This window comes from Artemia sp. Qi Xiang Cuo, chromosome 11 (genome assembly GCF_049724085.1).
Source record: "Artemia sp. Qi Xiang Cuo chromosome 11, ASM4972408v1, whole genome shotgun sequence".
Taxonomy (NCBI): domain Eukaryota; kingdom Metazoa; phylum Arthropoda; class Branchiopoda; order Anostraca; family Artemiidae; genus Artemia; species Artemia sp. Qi Xiang Cuo.
Window position 1 is genome coordinate 72,067,565 of NC_142804.1, and position 21,484 is coordinate 72,089,048.

Below are 21,484 nucleotides of genomic sequence, written 5' to 3' on the forward strand. Positions count from 1 at the left end.
AAATTATGTTCTGGTCTTGAGAAGGCATGGAGGTTATCAGCCCTACTAATGTTAGTTTCTGCTCGTTTCGAGTTTGACTCGGCTATTTGTTTTAATTTCTGTTCATATTGAGTTTCATTTATTTATTAATAGTGATTTGTGGTAGTTTTACGCTTGGATGATTCCTTGCCTTCATTTCTGCCCCTTTTTGGCTTAATGGGGCTCTTTGCTTTTTTTTGAAAAGCTTGTTTTGTGGAAAAAGTTTTTTAGATGAATTTCTGTTCGTTTTTTATTGACAAAGTCATTTTCATGAAAAAAAAAATTATATTTTTTTCTATAGGAATCCAGAGTTTGGCATTATTGTGGGGATTTGATATGCCCAATATCCCTAAAGACATATTTGCTGGACCGTTCTATTATGCTGAACAAAATAGTTGTCTCAAAATTTTGACTAGATGTGTTTGGGAAATAAATCGGCTTCAGAGACGGGCTGATTGCTCTCCAATATCTTTTTATTCTTAGAAAGGACCTTAGAACTTTTAATTTTGAATAAAATTAGCTTCTTTAAATGTTTCAGTGATATTTCTAGCTATTATAGAGTGGTACTGCCTATGATATTATATGCCTTTTTGAAAACCTGCATTTATTCAGTTTTTTCGTTTAATTGGAACGCCCCCTAAACACTTTCTAGAAGTACCACCTTAATACTCTTAGCGTCATTAGTTACAGTAACTGTAGTTGTAGTACTAAAAGTATACACGTAGTGCCTTCTGGTTAGTTCAAAATCCCCCTTAACTTACTCTTAACGATCTAACTTAATAATATAAGTTGTTCTTGAGATATTGCTTTGTCACCTTTTTGAAAGTTTACATTCTAATGGTTTGTTTTGATTTAGTTCAACGTCCGCCTAAATATTTCTTATATTTGATTACTGAAGACATTGTTATATTCTCTTTGAACTATTGGCTAGAAAATGGCTGTCTCACAATTTCGATTGAATGTGTTTGGGGAAAAGAGGATATCAGGAAGGGGGGGGGCTACTTTCTCTCCTTCACGCTTGACTCTTAAATGGAACTAGAACTATGCATTTCCAATCAAATGAGCCTCCTCTAAAGTTCACAAGACCACCTCTTCGTTTAAACCTTACATCCCCCTGGGGCATAACTTAAAACCCTTATCCCCATACTTTAGGGGGTTGTGTCAACCCCAAAGGCCGTTTTATGAGATCTTTGGACTATTTTTGAACAAATGCCTAATTTCTATCGGATCCATTGGGGGAAAATATGACGTGGGGGGGATATAGCTACCCCCCGATGAATTTGATTCTTAAAAATGGCTTTTCAACTTCCGGTTTCCAATCCAATGAGCTCCCTCCGAAGTTTGCGCGACCGCCGTTTCCATAAAAAAACCTTTAATACCCTCGAGACGTACCTTACAACCCTTGCCTTGAGGACTGTGAGGGGGTTCTCATCCTCAAAGACAAAATTTCTGGATTTTTAATACTACGTCAAACAAAATAGCTATCTCGAAATTTTGACTGGAAGTGTTTGGGGAAATAATGGGTGTGGGGGGGGGGGTGGTTGCCCTCCAATCACTTTTGACTATTAAAGAAGGCACTATCCCTTTCGATTACCAACCGACTGAGCCCTTTTCGAAGTTTCTACGACAACAAATGACCATCTTAAAATTTCTATCAGAGTGCGTTTCGGGAAAATGCGACGTGTGTGTCTATGGGGGGGGGGCTATTTGCCTTCTTATCACTTTGACTCTTAAAAAGAGCACTATAAATTCCGATTACCAATTCAATGAGCCCTCTTTGAAGTTTATACGACCACCATTTCTATAAAAAAAAACCTTATATGCCCCCAGGGTATAACTTACAACCCTTGACCTGAGGGCTATCGGGGGGGGGGGGTAGTTATCCTCAAAGACATAATTTCTGGACCTTTCAACTACATTGAACAAAATGGCTATCTAAAAAATTATGATTGAATGTGTTTGGAGAAATGATTGGTGTATGGGGGGGGGGGCTGGATGACCTCTAATCACTTTTGACTGTTAAAAAGGCCAGTAGAATTTATGATTACCAACCAAATGAGTCCCCTCTGAGGTTTATACGACCACCCTTTCTATAAAAAAAAACTTTTACCCCCACATGGCATAACTTACAACCCTTGCTTTGAGGGTTGTGTGTGGGGGGCGGTGTTTCGTCATTCTCAAAGTCATAATATCCGGACCTTTGAACTACACTGAACAAAATGGCTATCTCAAAATTTTGATTGGGTGAGTTTGGGGAAATGATTGACGCGGGGGAGGGGGGGCTGGTTGTCGTCCATGAGTTCTTTAGAATTTCATATGAAAATTATTTCTAGAAGAACTGCCGTGGTATAAAAAATAACACTACATTTTGCCCACACTACTCTTTACTCAGGCAGTACTGTCAAGTTGCCTAAGATATTTTGTCTTAAGATTTAAATTATATAGAAATAGAAGCGCCGATTAGACCAGGTTAGCCCCCCCCCCTAAAATTCAGCCTATGGGCACCCATGTGAAGGAGCTTCAGAGGGAGACTAAGAAGAAGATAATTTCTTAAACCACATTGGCTTAACCACCACACAAAGAAATAAAATGATCAAAAATGGGGTTTTGGCCTTTAAAAACCCCATTTTCGATCGTTTTCTTTCTTTATGTTGGGGCTCAAGAAGGAACTTGGGTTTAGTAGGACCATGCGTAGCTGTGGTGACCTCGTGTAGCTTGATGGTGCAAAGAGCTGGTCAGTATTATAGGAACCTAACCGATTCCCCTGCTCCTTCGTGGAGCTTTTTTAGAGAGAAGAAGATAATCGAAATCTTTAGTTTTAAAGCAGAAAGGCTGCAAATGAAATTTGCAATGTTTCAGAAACATTGAAAAATACTAACGTAATTTTTTGATATTTGCTTAGCTTGTTCTCCCTTTTCACCTATTCTTTACTTTCTTTTTTATGTAATTTATATATCGAATGTTAGAATAATACTTTTAGTTAAAGTTATTAGTTTGATTCCAAGTAGCAGTGGTAATATATTGATTACTTGCATGGCTGTTGAAACCAGCTGAGACTGGGAATGGTTCTTCCTTTGAGAAAAAAATCTAATTAATTTTCATTTTATATGGTTTAATATTTGCATCTAAGATGCTTGGAGATGAATTTGGGAACTGTGTATTTTAGGATCCTTATAGTAATAGTTTTACTGAATAAAATTAAATACGGAATATCGTATATATTCAGAAATTATATTTTACAGGAGGAACAAAATATTGTTGTTTCTGCAGGATTCAAATTGAAGATTAATTGAAACTACCCTTTTAAAAAAATACAGTTTAATATTTACTAAAAATGAATCAACACTTTCTGTTTGCTATAAAGAAACTATTTATCTACAATAAACAATCGACGAATAAAAAGATGTTTGGAGATGAATTTGAAAGTTCTATGTTTTTTGACAATTCTATTTTTACAAGAAGAAATTGTTGTCGAGGAATTCTGCTAAAAATGTTGCAAAAACTGAAGCTAGGTGATAAAAAATAGTAATTGTAGGATCTTTAAAGCTTTTTTCTATCATAGGAACCCATTGATCCTTTTTTTTGTGGGACCGAGAATTTTATTTTCTTTTTCTTAGAGAGAAATTAGAAATCTTTGTTTTAAATTAGAACAATGCAAAATAAACATTTAATGCTGAAGAAACATACATTGCCAAATGCTAACATTAACTTGATTGAACTCATACCTAATGCGTCAATGAAATCATTATAGCCTACATATTAGAAAAACATCAATATTCCGATGGGGGGGTATGGGGCTGAAGAATTATTCTAGCGTAAGGTATATAATTTGGATAAAGAAGCAGAGTAAAAAAGACCGCAGACTAAACAAATACAAAACTAGGAAACAATTAAGTGTTTATTGTGCATTGTCTCCTTTTAAATCGAAGCTTTCTATCTCTCTTTATCTCCCCTAAGAACAGTGAATACCGTTTAATTTTCCTTTTATATGGTTTAATATACATCCTAGATGCTTTTAGATGAATTTTGAAATTGCATATTTTGGGAGGCTGTTGTTTTTATGGTAAGAGATTAAATGTTTTAAAAGCTGAAACTGGATGATATTAGAATTAAATTGGGAAATTTGAAATTATAAAATGCTACTCTGTGTAGGTTTGTTATTAGTCTTTTTGTCTCAAATATAATATTTATCTAAGATTTGGGCACGGTGGAATTTTCGGTGTTATTGTCTGTCTTACTTTAAAGTAAAAAATTTTCTTAGTGTCACTCCCGCTCTTATCATACCTCAAAATTAAAATTAAAAAATCGTTGTCAACCCGTGAATATAGAGATTTTTTGATTACATTATAATTATGATTGTATTCCATTGCTAATGAGAACTAAAATCTGTCTAGAAGAATGAAGCAAAAGAGGTAACAGACGTAACAAACAAAGGTCCTATTTTGTGAAATTGGAGGGGGAATGGGGAAGCCACAAGTACGTACTTAAAGTGCTTAGATTTTTGACATCAATGTTTCAAGATCAATCTCAAATGTGTAATTAATTAAAAATATATATATATATATATATATATATATACATATATATATATATATATATATTTTAATGAAAGTAAAGAGCGAGAATAAAATTTTACAAAAACAGAAATTATTCCGTATATGAGGGAGACCGCCCCCTTCTTACGGTAAAGTTTTATAGTGCTATACTGAAAACATTTATGAGTGCAACAAGTGTAATTAATGGTAATTGTCCTACTACAAAGTAAGAAATTATTCTTACTGTTACTCTTACTCTTAGTACATTCCTTAAAATGCAAATAAAATGAAAAATTGTTATCGCCCTGTGAATCTTTAAATATGTTTTTGAATTTTAATTGAGTTACGACTAGCATTGAAGCTCGATTGCTCGTCAGAATGAAAATGGGTGTAGCAGAATGAGTCAAAAGAGGTAACATATTTCTGTTTACGTGGATTCGGAGGGGGGTAAAGCTTGGAAAACGGTACGTCTGTCTAGCCCTAAGTTGGACAATTTAATTAAGCAAAAGTGAATATTTTTAATGCTGTATTCGGAGAAATGCTTGCTATAGAGGTTAAAGCTCATCCCATTTCACTTAGTATCACAGTTCTTGCGTGCAAACCTCGTCGGTAGGAAGCTGTCAATTTTTCTGGAGAAGAAAAAACTCTTTTTTTTTGGTCTTTTTGTATTTTTTGAGGATATAATTTACGTATGGGCAAAATGAAAGTTTGTTACATGTAATACGGTGTTTAGAAATCGATGAAAAATAGTACATGATTTGTAAGGAATTGTTCATGCTGTAGTAAACTTCTATCATAGATTTAAATCAAGTATGAGTTTTTCGTTTTGCCAAAGTCGTTTTAACTCTATTCGAAGAATGTTTCCCGCTTGTATCATTCAAAGTAACTTGAAAAATTGCATATAGAAGGAACCTTAATTAAATGTCGCCCAAAATATCACTTTCGAGGTTTTCATGCTCATTAGAGGCTGCTATTGCAAATTTCCGCTTTGAATGGCCGCTTTTTTTGTAGACCTAAATTATTTTCCCATGAAGTCGCTATATCTTTTGTGGAAAGATCAGTTTATTGTTCGCGCGCATACGCTCTTAAAACACAGAAAAAAAGTTTCGTTCTGTCTACCCTTTTAAAGTTCTAACTCGAAGTCGGATACTCTGTAGTACATTCGAAGCTGTTATGTTTCTGTTATTTATATTGCTCCTGAAAGAAAAATATCCCTCCCTCAGCTAGAAGGAACGCTCTAATTTAATTGAATCCTATTCTTTTAAGGTTTTATTTGTATTTAATGCATTTGGAGATAAGTCTGGCTATTTGTTAATGTTATTTGTTATTTTATCTTTGTCTAGGCCTAGTTTTGTAGCGTGTCTTCCCAGTCTACCCGTCAGGCTCATCCTCCCCCAGTCTATCACGTGCTATGAAAAAAGTTGAATTTTTTTTTGAGATTTTTGGTTGGTTTTGTTTTTGCAGTCAGCGATTAAATGGTGTAAAGTTGAAGCTAAACAATAAAAAAAGTACACAATAAAAAAAGAAGTGTTGAAGGAGGGCAAACTTTATTTTTTTAATTAAACATCTTTTCTGATTTTGTATACCCTTAAAAGTCAACGAATTTCCGTAATACTGAGTGGCAAAAGCATTTAAATAAAATTGAATATATTCAATTAAAGAAGCTTATGATGTATCCTTTGCTTTTTGTAACTCTTGGCCTCTGAATTCAAAATAGCCGCGATTATTCACTGTCACGTCAAATCTCTAAGCTACAGTGTACACTATAAGGAAGATAAAGGGAAATATAACCAAATATCATGTTCACAAAGAATAGTTTTAGTTTTAGAAATGTTGCATATAGTTACAAGAAAAGCAACATTTAAATATAAAGGCTCGTCCGAGCACAAGTATAACCAATAACAATAGTAATAAAAATTATAAGAGCAGTCAAGTGAATCCAGTTGGACAAGATTTTGTTTTAAACAGGGAAATTAAAATAAAGACAGTTTTGGGTCTTTTGATACTTGAATATATATATATATATATATATATATATATATATATATATATATATATATATATATATATATATATATATATATATATATATATATATATATATATATATATATATATATATATATATATGTATATATATATGCATATATATGGACTGATATCTGCAGGTACGTGCACAAGGATGAGGGTGCGTGTCCATGTCCTCCTTCGAAGTCTCGGAAAGTTTATGATATTTTTTTCTTTCTCCGCATGATTTACCTTTTTTGTGGCTTTACGAATTCATCTCTCACTCCCTTTTCTTCATAGAAATTCATGCATAAATGTTTGGACACGTGTTGCTGTCGATCTGGTCTGATCGGTCCATTGCAATATTGTCTACGATATAATGCTATGATTCCCAACGTGGGGCACAGGCCACACCAGTGGGGCATGGCAATATTTTGGTGGGTCATGTACAGGATGTGCACCTTTTGGCGCACATCCTGTGGGCCATGGCAATATGGTGTGGCCGTGGGGCACAGGCCACACCAGTGGGGTATGGCAATATTTTGGTCATGTACAGGATTGGCACTCTTTGGCTGACCTTACTCTAGAGCCTGAATTTAGAAAAAAATATCATGTGAAAGAAGTCATTCGCTCATGAATTCTTACGTTCTTAAAGAGCAAAAAAAAATACAAGATAGTATTCCAATGACACTGTGCATTGTATAAAAGGTGTTGTATACAAAAAAAACTGTATAGTTAGTATATTATACTTTTAAAAAAATCAGAACAAAATAAGCCAAGAGGACGACTCGTAAAAAGATACCAAGTTTAGGTTTAGGTTTCCTTCAGGTGAATTTTTGAAGCTTGAAATTTTTGAGTAACAAAAATCAGGATTTTATAAATACCTTGGCCCAAAATCGACTAAGAACCACTGATATAATGTGTGCAAAAGATTCGAATGCATAACCCTGGCTTTCAGTCCTTCTACTGTTGTAGTTTGATGAAGAATGTAAATATTTTACAAATTAGTCAGAGGTTTTTAGGATCTATTGGAACCGCAGAAGTATTAATTTTCGCTGGAATTTGCTTTGAAAACAAATTAATTTTCTTTAAAAGTAGAATCATACAAAACTTCGAGATTTGTTTGAGTTTACCTATAATTTTGAAGGGAATATTTGATCAAATTATCAATCTCACGAAAATACTGAGGAATAAAATTGAACTTTCTTTGCTAAAGAATTGGAATATGTAACTCTGATAAAAACCTTCCCTGAATCCAAATAAAAAACATAGTTTTCCCGTTATCCAAAGTTTGTTCGTGCTTTTTTAAAATAAAAAAAAATTCACGGTTTAAGAAATTTTCTCATGCACTTTTGTATGCTTAGTTCTAAAACGTAATCAAATTTTCTCTACCATCCTAGGTTTTTGCATAATGATCCGCTGAAGTTTCATTTCTTCTCAACTTTAATAGCTCTCTCATTTGTAAAGAAATGGAGCATATCCTTTGCTTCTTTCTTAATAGTGATATTATAAAGTTGCCCGTGGCAAGAAAAGAAACTTTCTAACCAACACAGATTATTGTTTTTTTTTTTTTTTTTTTAAGCTGATAAATAATCCTTGATAAGCTGATGAATCCTAATTACATCTGTTTTTTCTTACTGAGAAGAAATTGAATGGCTGTGTTTTATGCTCAAGAATTGAATTAGGGGATTTTAATAGAACCTAATTATTTAAACATGAAAATAAAAATTATACTTTTTCCATTACCCACTGTTTGTTTGTTATATTTCGGATTTCTTTTTAAATATTAGTGGTTGAAGAAAAATTTTTGAAGTACCTTTGTATGGTGGACCAAAGAGAATGGGAAACTTATGGGAATTGGAATTTCGGCGATTTAATATGGGAAGATAGAAATTAAAAACTACTTGTGCCACACACAGTTTAGTGTCTGGCGGTTTCATTAAAGAAGTATACAAAATTTCAGCGAAAATTAGATAACTTATATAACTATTAAGTAATTTTTAGGATTAAAGCTAAAATTTCTCTATAAGTGGTACTTAATCTGTATGTTTTTTTCATGGAGTATTTTAAGTCAACACAGTCAGCACAAAGCTGGTTAGCTTGAAAAAATCTTGTCAAGTTGAGTTAGCTAGTTGGCTTTAAGCTAGTAGCTCTATTAGTGGCAAAATTTGGCTTCCTTCACTCTTCCTTGCAGTTTTCGATACTTCGGCTGAAAAGGGAATAATTGACCAAATGTCAGATTGCATTGTGACTTTTCTTTTTTGACACTATCGTCAATTATACCGTGGTATAAGTTCTACTATTATAGGTTTACCGTGGTCTTTGTGTTAGATTTAAAATGTAATTAGATTTCCTCTTCCATCCATATTTTTTGCTTCATGAATTTTTGAACTGTCGTTCGTCTGAAACTCCATATTTCAACCAAAAAAACTTCAAATTACCCCAATTTTTTTATACTTAAAGCTCTTGCTCGGCAGCGTCGCCAGCGAAGAGGGAACCAGACGTCAGCACCGCTAGTCGTCTTCAGAGTGGCCTGTTTTAGGCGAGGGTAGGACCTTCGATGGGGTCAATGCCCCACGCTGTGAGTTGATCGCAGATGATATCCACCCATCTCATACGTGGTCTACCTCTGAGGTGTTTCCAGCCGTTTGCAATTGGACCGAAGTCGAAATAATTTGGGCAGGTGTTTCAGTGGGTAGGCGAAGTAAATGACCGTACCAACTCAGCGAGCGGTACTCAAGCTGTTCGGACAGGGGTGGTAATTTAAAGGACAGGAGGATATTTGTGTTCCATACCCTGTCGAGCCACCTAACGTGTTCCATTTTGCGGAGGTGTTTTGTCTGGACAGCATCTACCTTCATCATCTGCGACTGAGTCAACGGCCAAGTCTCTGACGATTACATCACAACACTTGCTACCGAGGCAGAGTAGATACGAGCTTTCGTGTGACGGCTGATCTAGGGTTTGTGTAATATTGTCCTCAGAAGGTGGCCGAAAACGGCGTTCGCCTTTGCCACCCTTGCTGATATCTCTGCATCTAGATTTCCATTTGGGCAGACAGTTGAACCAAGGTATGTGAACTGCTTGAGTATCTCAACATCTTGGCCACATACTTCTATAGTTGTCAGTGGGCTGCATGGTGTCTTGTCCACAGGCACTATTTTGGTCTTGATCCAGTTTATATTTAAACCAAGTTTTCCTGCAGCAGATGCTAGCGTTTCCAGGACATTTTAATGTCAGCAGGATTTTCGTATACCAATGCAACATCGCCTGTGAAGTCAACTTCTGACCGAACTCTTCCAGCAAAATCGATGCCAAACGGATGTGCCAGTAGTGTTTTGTTGAAAACATGGTCCATGGCCCAGTTGAAGAGTTCGGGAGTAGCAGCGCAGCCTTGCCGAACACCTTTTCTAATTTGAAAATGTGATGAGAGCTGGCCATTTACAATGACAGTACTTTCGGTCTTATTGTGTAGTTCTTTGAACAGATTGATAATTTTCTTAGGTACACCAGCAGATTGAAGGAGCAGCCACAGTGATTGTCAGTCGACAATGTCGAAATCAGATCGAAAATCGACGATGGCAATGTATGCCTTCCTTTTATATTCTAAAGTCTTCTCTGTCTAGCTCTCTTCTCTATATATGAAACCAGGTCGCTGGTGGCGACCAAGGGGATGGAGGTACTTTGTTGCCCGCTTGAGGAGCAGTATGGCGAAGAGTTTGCCGGGTACCGAAAGCAGAGTTATGCATTCTGCTTTACTTCCTTTCCTCTTGTAGACTAGCACAAGTAAGCCTATCTTCCAGTCTGATGGGATCATTTCAGAGCGCCACACAGTACTAAACATAAACAGCACTTGTAGCCAGAGGGTCATGGATGGATCGCCATTTTTTAGGGAGCTCTTATGTCAGGCCACATACTCCCGACGCTTTGTTATTCTTAAGCTTTCGTACTGCAGCTTTAATTTCTTCTGCTGTAAATTCAGTGCCATCGGGGGTAGGTGTAGCATTGTCAGCAGCAGCAGTAATCTGGTCGTCAATTTCGTCGGGTGGGTCTGAGTTTATTAGCTTCTCGAAGTGGTGTTCCCACTGGCGGAAGCACTATGATTGGTCGTAAATATTCTCGCCACTGGCGTTAGGGAGATACGACGTAGTTTGAGTGTATTAACCTGAGGGCTCACGGCGGATCTTATATGTGGCTCCAATGTCTTTTTTTTTGTCGGTCTCTCGAAGCTCGTGGGCTTTTTTGTCAATAAAGGTCTTACGGTCTTTGTGCAGCATGATTTTACGCTCTTTATTTAATTGCCTATGCGCTGTCATGTCCTCGCGAAGGCGGGCTTCCCGTCTGCGATCAATAATGGTGAGGGACTCGTTGCTGATCCAGTCTTGTTTCTTACGCTGCTTCATTCCAGCAACGCTAGTTGAAGTTGCAAGAGCATTTTCTTTGAAGACTTTTCATATACCTTCACTATCATCGCACTGCGTAAGGACCTTGAATCTGTTGGGTATTTCGACCTGATACTGCTTAGCCAAAGCGGGGTCTTTCTGAATATGGTAGATATCAATTTTCCGAGGTGTCTGGCTGGTTTTTGTAGCTTTTACGCAAAGCCGAATTTTGGCTGCAACAAGACGATGGTTGGTGTTTCCAAGTTAGGCGCCTCGGTAGGTGCAACAATTCTGTACAGACGACAGCCATTGCCGGCGTATGATGGTGTAGTCGAGCATCATCTTCGTTGATCCATCATTGCTATACCAGGTATTCTGGCTATGTTGGGTGTTTGAAACCACATGTTTGCAATGGTAAGATTGTGGGCGAGACAGCAGTTAAGCAATCTCTCTCATTTGTCATTTAGGCTATCTACTGTTACGGTTTCAACAGTGAAATCCCACAGGCCAGACTCATTAGAAATGATAGCATTCATATCTCCTAGAAGGACGAGATAGTCATGGGGAGGTACTGACAAGAACACAGAACTTAAAATGGTATAGAAGCGATCCTTATCTTCTTCCTCGGCTTCATTTGTGGGGATGTAACAGGTGATGATGGTTATTTTTCCATGTTTACCATCGAACCTTGCTCTCAGGAGCCTGGGTGTTACTGGTGCGAATGCCAGGAGGGCCTTGCGTGCGGCACTGTTCAGCACTATGCCAACGCCTTCTCTTTTCTGGTGACCAACAGAGCAGTGTGCACCCTTCACCAATATGCTCTTCACCAATAGATGTGTTTCAGTGATTCCAGCAATTGTAACTTTATGTTTCTTTAATTCTTTGGCTAGTAGAAGCTTTGAACCGGTTTGGTTCAGTTTCAGAAGATTCCAGGCCACCACATTGATGCCACCTTAGTCAGCGATATTCAGTCGGAATCGTCCTTGGACGGTCTGGGGTTGAGAAGGGGTTTGAGATTATATATTCAAGGCTGAATTTCTGGTTCCATTCGTAGCAATAGAAGTTTCAGGACGAGGGCTGCCAACCCAACCGTCCCTAGGTGCATTTGGTTCTCCGGTGGCTAGCCAGATATCTAGAGGCACGTGGAGGTCATTCTTTATTCGCCAATTTGCATGGAAACTAACTCCGGACGAGCATTTGCTGAAAAAAAAAATTATGTTTTAAATTTAGTATGCAAGATTGTAGTTACCATATTTCGTAAACAATCTTTTTTCAAAACAGAACACCCAAATTTCGTGAAATAGGCCTCAAAACTTGCACAAAAAATAATTTACAGGCTTTTGAACTTTAATGGTCCATCCAGGTTAACCATAAAAAGCTGCATCAGCAGCATTAAGGAAATTCACCGGTGAAGATTTTTTTTGTATGTATATATATATATATATATATATATATATATATATATATATATATATATATATATATATATATATATATATATATATATATATATATATATATATATATATATATATATATATATATATTATGTACAGGCTTTTGAACTTTTTGTTGGTAGTTTTTTTGTACTCACGCAATAAAAAAGAATTAACGTCCATGGCCACGAACGTCTATCTTATAACAAGGGAGCTTGTAGCAATGTCGATATTAATGCAAAGTTTTTTTTTACCCTTTTTTGTCCCTCTTATGAAGTTATCTTTAAGAAATTGTTTTCTATTGCTGAATTACTTCTAGAAGCAACTTGAGCCTGTACTTCGTAATAAATTTCTCACTTTTCTACGTGTTGTCTCATTCCTGTCGTCGTTAGTTTGTTATCTTTTCCTCTTTTGTTTCTGCCTGTCAAATAAATAAAGAAATATCAAACAATCAATACGAAAATTTGTCAACTGGGCATCAATTGAAAACTATAAATTGACTGAGGATTTGGTCAATAAACAATTTAGTGTGCCATACCGGAATGGTTTCTACCCACAGTTGCCACTTTTTCTTGGCCTATCTTAGCCCGAATTAGCCCATTTGGGCTTAATTGATCTCTTTCTTTTTTAATTTGGCCAATAAGCGCGCTGTTTTTTTTTATGAAATATATCAGTAAATTTAATTCTTTGCTTGTCCAAATGGCTGAAACTGTTATAACCTGGTTAGAATGTGTCTGACACGGCAGCTATGTTTACTGATGACAAGTTGAAACACACTTGAATAACGGACTGTGAAAAAAGAACTGCTACTTGGCCTGTAAAATATTACTGCTGACCTTTCTTTAAGTAGGGGCGCAAGGGTTCCTAAACTGACATAACCCTCGAACGCCGTAAAATCTTCCTAAACCTCTGGGAAAATATACTAGAATGCAGCGACAAGCCAAAGAAGATTCGTTTGCATTAATACAAAGAAAAACGGCAAAAAACATAAACACGGTTAGCTAGACCATGGTTCTTATAAAAAAAAAAGGCCAACACTAATGTTTACTATGCCAAGCAACTGAATCTCACTGAATGCAATATTGCAAAATTCCCCTAATTCTCCAGCATCCCTGTTAGGCAATCCTTAGTCCTAAAGATAAAAAAATCCATAGGTTGAAAATTTTCCAGTCTCTGCTAGCCTATCAGATAAACGCTAACAGTAGTTGGTCAGTCTTTTGATAAATGTTGGTGTTGACCCAGTCTCATCATGAATTAGTATTAAGCGAAATTGTCTAGTCTATGGGTTAACATACAAAGGTTCTTGCGTCGGCCCTGCTGTAGCTGGGATCCAAGCCATGGCCCATGGGCTCTACAAATATTACTAAGTAGAGATGAATCCACTGTGCCACCGAAGGCACGTTAGAAAAATAGTTCTTTTTAATTAACTTATTTAAATATAGTTTGACTTGTAAAAACATTCCTGTTGCTATTTTATTTAATTAGAAAAAAAAGTCTTTGTTCTTCCTATTTTTAAGCTCATATCAACCATTATGGACAAAACATTATGGAATGGAATGGTAAGGAAATGGGTGAGAATCAAAACAACAATCCATGGAATGGCGACAATCATCATCACCCAAAAAAGTGTAATTTAAGCAAACAATTTCTGCCCGGGAAATTTCACTTTTTTGGGTGATGATTAATGTCGCCATTCCATGGATTGTTGTTTTGATTCTCACCCATTTCCTTACCATTCCATCACTCATAATGTTTTGTCCGTAAACTTCACAGATATCAAGATGAATATCGATCGATTTTACGCCTTTAGCACTAAGTAATCGTATAGCCACCCGTACTTCACAATCGGCGGGACTCACGATTGTCGGAGGCATCTTAAACACTCAGTAACCAACGTGTACAATTAAGAATCAGACTGTAATGGCGTCAGTGCGTAGACAAGAGATGTAGGTAACCAGCGTGCATGCGCATAACGGCAACCGTAGCACTGTGGCGGCGTAATCGTAAAACGGTACTTACTTAAAAAACATGCCTCGTAAATATTTCGTAATTACAATGTGAACACTAAATGTCTTTGTCACGGGTTCTTCCTGGAGACGATTTACCAGTATTTAACTTACCAATACCATGACAGTAGTTTAAAAAATTACGTGCTTGCCCCAAATAAAGCGATAAATAAGTGAAAAGACTACGAATATTGAAATGATAATCAACTAAAATAGAATTTTTCAATTTTTTCTTAGCTTGTCAGGATGCAAATGATCAGGCAGACTTTCAGAAAGCTTGTAACAAGGGCTGTGAAGGGATGAAGCAAATTATTACTGAAACTAGTGTTTTCACTCCAGTTAAAGTAAGTTACTTCATGTAATATCATTTCTATCTTTTATGATGTCTGTTGTCTATCTTTATCTGTCTATAATGTCTATCTTAGTATCTGTATCTTTTAATGTCTATCTGTAATATCTATCTTCTATAATATATGTTTTTATATAATATCATGTTTGTATATTATCGCTTGATGTATTATCAAATAATATTATTTATGCATATCATGACTAATACATTATCAAACAGTTCGTGGTAACGAACTGTAAGTAAGGAGCGACCCGGCTCAATGGTAACCGAAACTCTAAAAAACGGGATTTTGATACCAATAGATACATCAAAAGAATCAGATTTTAATTCTGATTTCAAATATATAAGTTTCATTAAGTTTAATCTTACCCATCAAAAGTTACGTGCCTGAGAAAATTTGGCTGATTTTCGAAAAAAGGGGAAAGACCCCCTAAAAGTTATAGAACCTTAATGAAAATCACACCATCATATTCAGAGTATCAGAGAACTCTACATTAGAGGTTTCAATCTTCTATCTAAAAAATTTTGGACCTTTCTATTTTTTGCCAGAATGAAGATGACGTATGCGTGTTTATTTGTTTGTTTGTTTGTTTTTTTTTTTTTTTTTATTTTAACAGGGGTGTTAGTATCTACCCAGTGGTCCTAGAATATCGTGGAGGGCTCATTGGAACGGAAATTAAAAGTTCTAGTGCCCTTTTTAAGTGACCAAAAAAAATGGAGGGCAACTAGGCCCCCTCCCACGCTCAGTTTTTTCCTACAGTGCCCCGATCAAAAATTTGAGATGGCTAGTTTGTTCAGCAGGGTCGAAAATATGATAAAAATGTCCTTGAGAATGACTTGATCCCCCACAATCCCCCGGGGGAGGGCTTAAAGTTATGAACTTTACTCACTGTTAACATATAGTATTGGTTATTGGGAAGCATACAGACTTTTTCAGAGGAGATTTTTTCTGGTAGGTGGGGGAAGGAGAGGGTCGGGGGCTATATGGAAGGATCTTTCCATGAAGGAAGTTTTCATGGGGGAAGGGACATTGCTATGAAGGGGGCGCCGGATTTCCCAGCATTATTAAAGAAAAAGATCAGGAATTAAATAAAAAAGAACAAGTTTTTCAACTGATCAACTGATTGTGATTAAGAGGTCATTTTTAAAGAACTGAAAAAAAAATTCGAACTATAGTTTAAAGAGCAGGGTATTGACTAGGGGGAGAACCCCCTAATATACGTTTTAAAAATTTATGAATATAGAAGTACGTTACTTAAGTTAATTCTAAGTTACGTATATTTATTACTAATAAAAACATTCGTAAATAAAATTAAACAAGTTTCGAGAAAGCCATTTAACCAAATATAATATGCAAATTTTGTTTTAATTATTCATGTACGGTGAGCCAAAATCAAAACCTGCATTAATTCAAAAACGTTCAAAAATTAAATAAAAAAAACAAGTTTTTTTAACTGAAAGTAAGGAACGACGTTAAAACTTAAAACGAACAGAAATTATTCCGTATATGAAGAGGGCTGTCCCCCTCCTCAACGCCTCGCTCTTTACGCTAAAGTTTGACTTTCTCACAACTCTATTTTTTTAAACAATAAAAAAACTTTAGCGTAAAGAGCAAGGCGTTGAGGAGGGGGACAGCCCCCTTCATATACGGAATAATTTCTGTTCGTTTTAAGTTTTAACGTCGTTCCTTACTTTCAGTTAAAAAAACTTGTTTTTTTTATTTAATCGCAGTATAGAAGTACGATTGTAAATAGCGACCAACGTGTGAACGCTTCGCTTTTTGTGTAGATAAATTAAAAAAAAACAAGTTTTTTTAACTGAAAGTAAGGAACGACGTTAAAACTTAAAACGAACAGAAATTATGCCGTATATGAAAGGGCCTGACCCCTCCTCAACGCCGCGCTCTTTACGCTAAAGTTTATTATTGTTTAAAAAAAAAATTGTGAGAAAGTCAAAAGAGCGAGCTTTAGCCTCAAGAGCGAGGCGTTGAGGAGGCGAGCCCTTTCATATACGGAATAATTTCTTTTCATTTTAAGTTTTAACGTCATTCCTTACTTTCAGTTAAAAAAACTTGTTTTTTTATTTAATTTTTGAACGTTTTTTAATTAATGCAGGTTTTGATTTTGGCTCACCGTACATGAATAATTAAAACAAAATTTGCATATTAATTTTACTTTTATTTGGTTAAATGGCTTTCTCGAACGTTGTTTAGTTTTCTTTACGAACGTTTTTATTAGTAATAAATATACGAAACTTACGAATTAACTTACGTAACGAACTTCTATATTCATATATTTTTAATACGTATATTAGGGAGTTCGCCCCCTAGTCAATACCTTGCTCTTTAAGCTAAAGTTTGATTTTTTTCCAATTCATTAAAATTGACCCCTTAATCACAATCAGTTGATCAGTTGAAATCAGTTGAAAAACTTGTTGTTTTTTTACTTAATTTCTGATCTTTTTCTTTAATAATGCTGGGAAATCCGGCGCCCCCTTCATAGCAATGTCCCTTCCCCCATGAAAACTTTCTTCATGGAAAGATCCTCCCATATAACCCCCGACCCCCCCCCCCACCTACCAGAAAAAATCTCCCTGAAAACGTCTGTATACTTCCCAATAACCAAAACTATGTTAACATTGGGTAAAGTTCATAACTTTCAGCCCTTCCCCTGGGGACTTCGGGGGATTAAGTTATCCTAAAAGACATGGTTATCATATTTTCGACCATGCTGAACAAAATGGCTATCTCATAATTTTGATCGGGTGACTTTAGGAAAAAAATGAGCATGGGAGGGGGCCTAGTTGCCCTCCATTTTTTGGTTACTTAAAAATGGCACTAGAACTTTTAATTTCCGTTCCAATGAGCTCTCTCACGATGTTCTAGGACCACTGGGTCGATACGATCACCCCTTGGAAAAAAAGAAAAGAAAATAAACACGCATCTGTGATCTTTCTTCTGGCAAAAAATGCTAAATTCCATATTTTTGTAAATAGGAGCTTGAAACCTCTACAGTAGGGTTCTCTGATACGCTGAATATGATGGTGTGATTCTCATTAAGATTCTATAAATTTTAGGGGGTCTTTCCTCCTTTTTTCGAAAATCGGCCAAATTTTTTTAGGCGCGTACTTTTGATGGGTAGGACTAAACTTGATGAAACTTATACATTTGAAATCAGCATTAAAATCTGATTCTTTTGATGTATCTATTGGTATCAAAATCCCGTTTTCTAGAGTTTCGTTTACCATTGAGCCGGGTCACTCTTTACTTACAGTTGTTTGATACAGTTGTTTGAACCACGAACTGTTTGATTTTTATCAAGGCAAAAAATTATTCAATTGTTTCTTCTCGTCATGAGTACGCATAATGCACCAAAATTAGCAAAATTTCCTGAAATGTGTCTACATGTTAATATAAGTTGTTGGTTAAATTATACAATGTAAATTATACAATGATAGATACTTGTACCAAAAATTAACATAAAGATATTATCATAAAAGATTAATATAAAGAAATAGACGATTTATATTATGGATTTAAAACAATCCGCATAAACATCTTTTGTACCACTTGAGCAGAGAAAACCCATCTTGACCCAAAAATATTGAAAGCTCTAATGCGTTGCTGAAAATCTTTCCCCGAAAGCGCTGTTATACCACTCTGTATCTCTTGTGCCAGACTCGGTGATTGAACTTGCTCTTTCTTTTCTGGGGTAGGAAAGATTCATGTAACTTGCTTGTTTTGGCGAAAATCAGCGCCAACAGTAAGAGCGGTAAAACTAAAGTGGGTTCTTCGGTGTCGGCCTTTTCAATATAGGGTCGGGATATAGCCTTGCTATTTTCAATACCCTAGAAATTTAAAGTATACCTGAACGTCTGGCAATGGCACCTTTAAAAGTCTTCTGCCACTGACTACCAACCATGCTGGTATTTTAAAAGCATATGTTTAAGCCTCTATTCCGAAAAATTTGTGGATAGACTGCTTGCCAGGTTCGAGGTGACAATAGCTACTCGTCACAAACTCATTCGTAGGGAATCATTGAATTCAAGCATCTACATACAAACAAATGAAGTATTTTGAATCGACCTAGAACCAAACGGACTGTGGAAAGTGGATCATGGCATCATTTCTGCCAAGCAACAACAATATAAGCTAAAGAATTGTAATGGTAATAATAAATATTTAATAAAACACAGTTTAAAGGTATAAACTATTCATCATGCCAATACTGCAGGGTCACATCCAATCAACAGATTAAATAAACTTACATCAAATCAAATTACAATTCCTAGAAAACATAGGATTATTAAAATAAAACCATAGGAACATTTAAAAAAAAAAAATAGTAATAATCATTCTGCAGTCACTTGTCGTGTCAAACAGTCTCTACTCAAAGATGTAATTGTGTGGCTAAAATTAAAATCCATAAAATAAGTTTAAGGAATTTCAGTTGTTCAGTACGATAAAAAAAACATTATTTACTCGATGCCTTATGTGGAGGCATAGTGCCTTGTGTTCTAAAAAAAAAAAAAAAAAAGACCCAGAATCCTGTGAATCATATTACCCAATCACAGTATGCTCTGTTAAAGTTAACTGTTTGAAAGGATCTTTCACCGCGAAAAAAAAAAATCCGAATTATGTCTTTCGACTCCGTTCAATATTCTTAGCCCATTTTGTCTTTTAAGGAGCGGAGTGAACACTTTTATTTGGGTATGTTTATGGAATTGGTATCAGGGCACACCTAATCGTGTCAGGTCCGAATGTCCAGGTCCAAGCGTGTCAGGTCCGAGTCGCAGGGCTCGGTACTGAATCCTGTCATTCTTAATAATGTAATTTGAGTCGCCACACAATACATTTCACATTTTATTACTGTACATAGACGCAAGTCACCTTTCCTACGCTGAAAACCATCAGGCGTTACAATTTACTGTGGATATTGTTTACACTAGGTTAAGTTAAATTGCACTTTTGATGGCCCCTTTGAAAATAGATTTCTTGTTTTTGGGCCACAACAATCTGCTAATGTCACTATTCAAGTCGGTACCGTTGTAATCCCTGTTTCCGTTTTGCTAAGATATCTTGGTCTCCCTTTTGTGGTATCTGTTACAGCTGAAAGACCTTCACTATTAGTGCTCTGTAGGATAAGTTGAAAAAGACTTATCTATTACTTGCTACGATCGAGGATCAATCTGACAAAAGAACTGTAGGTCGACTGTACAATTCATTCTTTGCATCCCATGTGTTTTCCTTAACTCCAGTCTTGCGGTTTTTTCTCCACAACGGAATGCCAACAAATGTGTTTTCTTCTTTTTCGATTTTGCAAATATTTCCTCCAAATTCCAATATGGACTAGAAACACACATGTCTCTGTTATACTTTTTTTTTGAAATTTGTGAAAAGATGGAAAAGCTTTCGGTTCTTTTTATAACCGATCTGATAAAAATATTGATTTCCCTTTGAGGGGTATAAGATCAAGCTAAAATAATTTGTGTGTGTTCAAATATTATTTCATAGTTTTGCTTATTGCCATCGACGCTGAGTGAATACTCCTAATGTTTTGCATGTCAGTAGATATTGTATTTTCTGAAGAGTTTTTTTTTTCTCTAATGTACTCCTCTAGCATGCATTTTTTTTTTTTTTTTATATTGTTTGTACAGAGAGAACAAACTGGATTTAATTATATAATATATATAAAATCGAATTTATATATGTCTGTATGTGTGTCCTATATGCATTACTACGCCCTTCTTCCGATCGCCAAGAAACTTTGACGAAGTTGTTGAGCACCTTTTTTGATGGCTTTGGGTATAAATCTCCCCCACCCCCAAGCCCTCCTAATACTTTTCGCGCTGAATGAGATTAGAGACCTCTGAATACAATTACTTAACATTTGATTCCGTTCATGTTATTCACAATTTCCGCGGGTAAGTTGATAATTCTACCTAATTTTTTAAATACTCTTAAGTTTAAAAATACGATCGTTATTTTACACGTTGGAAAAATTTTCTAGGGGGGGAATCCTCCGCGCAGGAGGATTCTCCCGCCTGGGGAAAATTTTCTCGGGAGAGAATTGTCCTCTGAGGGAATTTTTTTAATACTTTTATTTACATGATCGTTATTGATACGCGGAAGGGGAGGGGGGTTAACAGCAGTCGCTTCTTAATTGCCATTCATTGCCATAAACGGTTTGACAAACTGAGTTTGAGTTTTCAAATGAAAGGAATTTCCCCAAAGAATTCCTTTAATCAGAAAATGGTTCAAAAATCACGTTCCAAAGAAAAGGGGAATTTTTAATATCTTTTGAAAGCATTTCCTTTGATTATTTTCCCCAATTCCTGGGTTTTCAGAGGTTTAACCAATTTATCAAAATGAATTTTTTTTCATTCCTTTTTTATTTTTGGAAGAATTATAGTTGGACCTTCTAAGAAGAATTTTGCAGATCTTTTCATCCCAGGGCCCTATAAATATGAAAGAAATCTTTTTGCCTCCTCAAATTTCTTCATTTTCCATTAGTTATAATGTCTGTTGCAGTAATTACCTTATAATAACCAATTGTATATACTTAATAATATATATAATTAAAGTACTAAACATAATTAAAGTATATATATATATATATATATATATATATATATATATATATATATATATATATATATATATATATATATATATATATATATATATATATATAATCACCCTATTGCTGCAAGAAATTATAAAATAATTCATGGTAATGCATCCAATTGCTAA

At 35.6% G+C, this 21,484-nt stretch overlaps 1 protein-coding gene across 2 annotated transcripts in view; it reads left to right on the forward strand.

Moving 5' to 3' along the window:
* LOC148947313 (uncharacterized) overlaps positions 1 to 21,484 on the forward strand; it is a 126,843-nt gene that overhangs the window by 45,733 nt on the left and 59,626 nt on the right. For both annotated transcript variants that reach the window (XM_089097005.1, XM_089097004.1), the window contains exon 4: positions 14,622 to 14,728. In XM_089097005.1, coding sequence (XP_088953131.1) covers positions 14,622 to 14,728 — 107 coding nt within the window. The remainder of the gene's footprint in view (positions 1 to 14,621; positions 14,729 to 21,484) is intronic.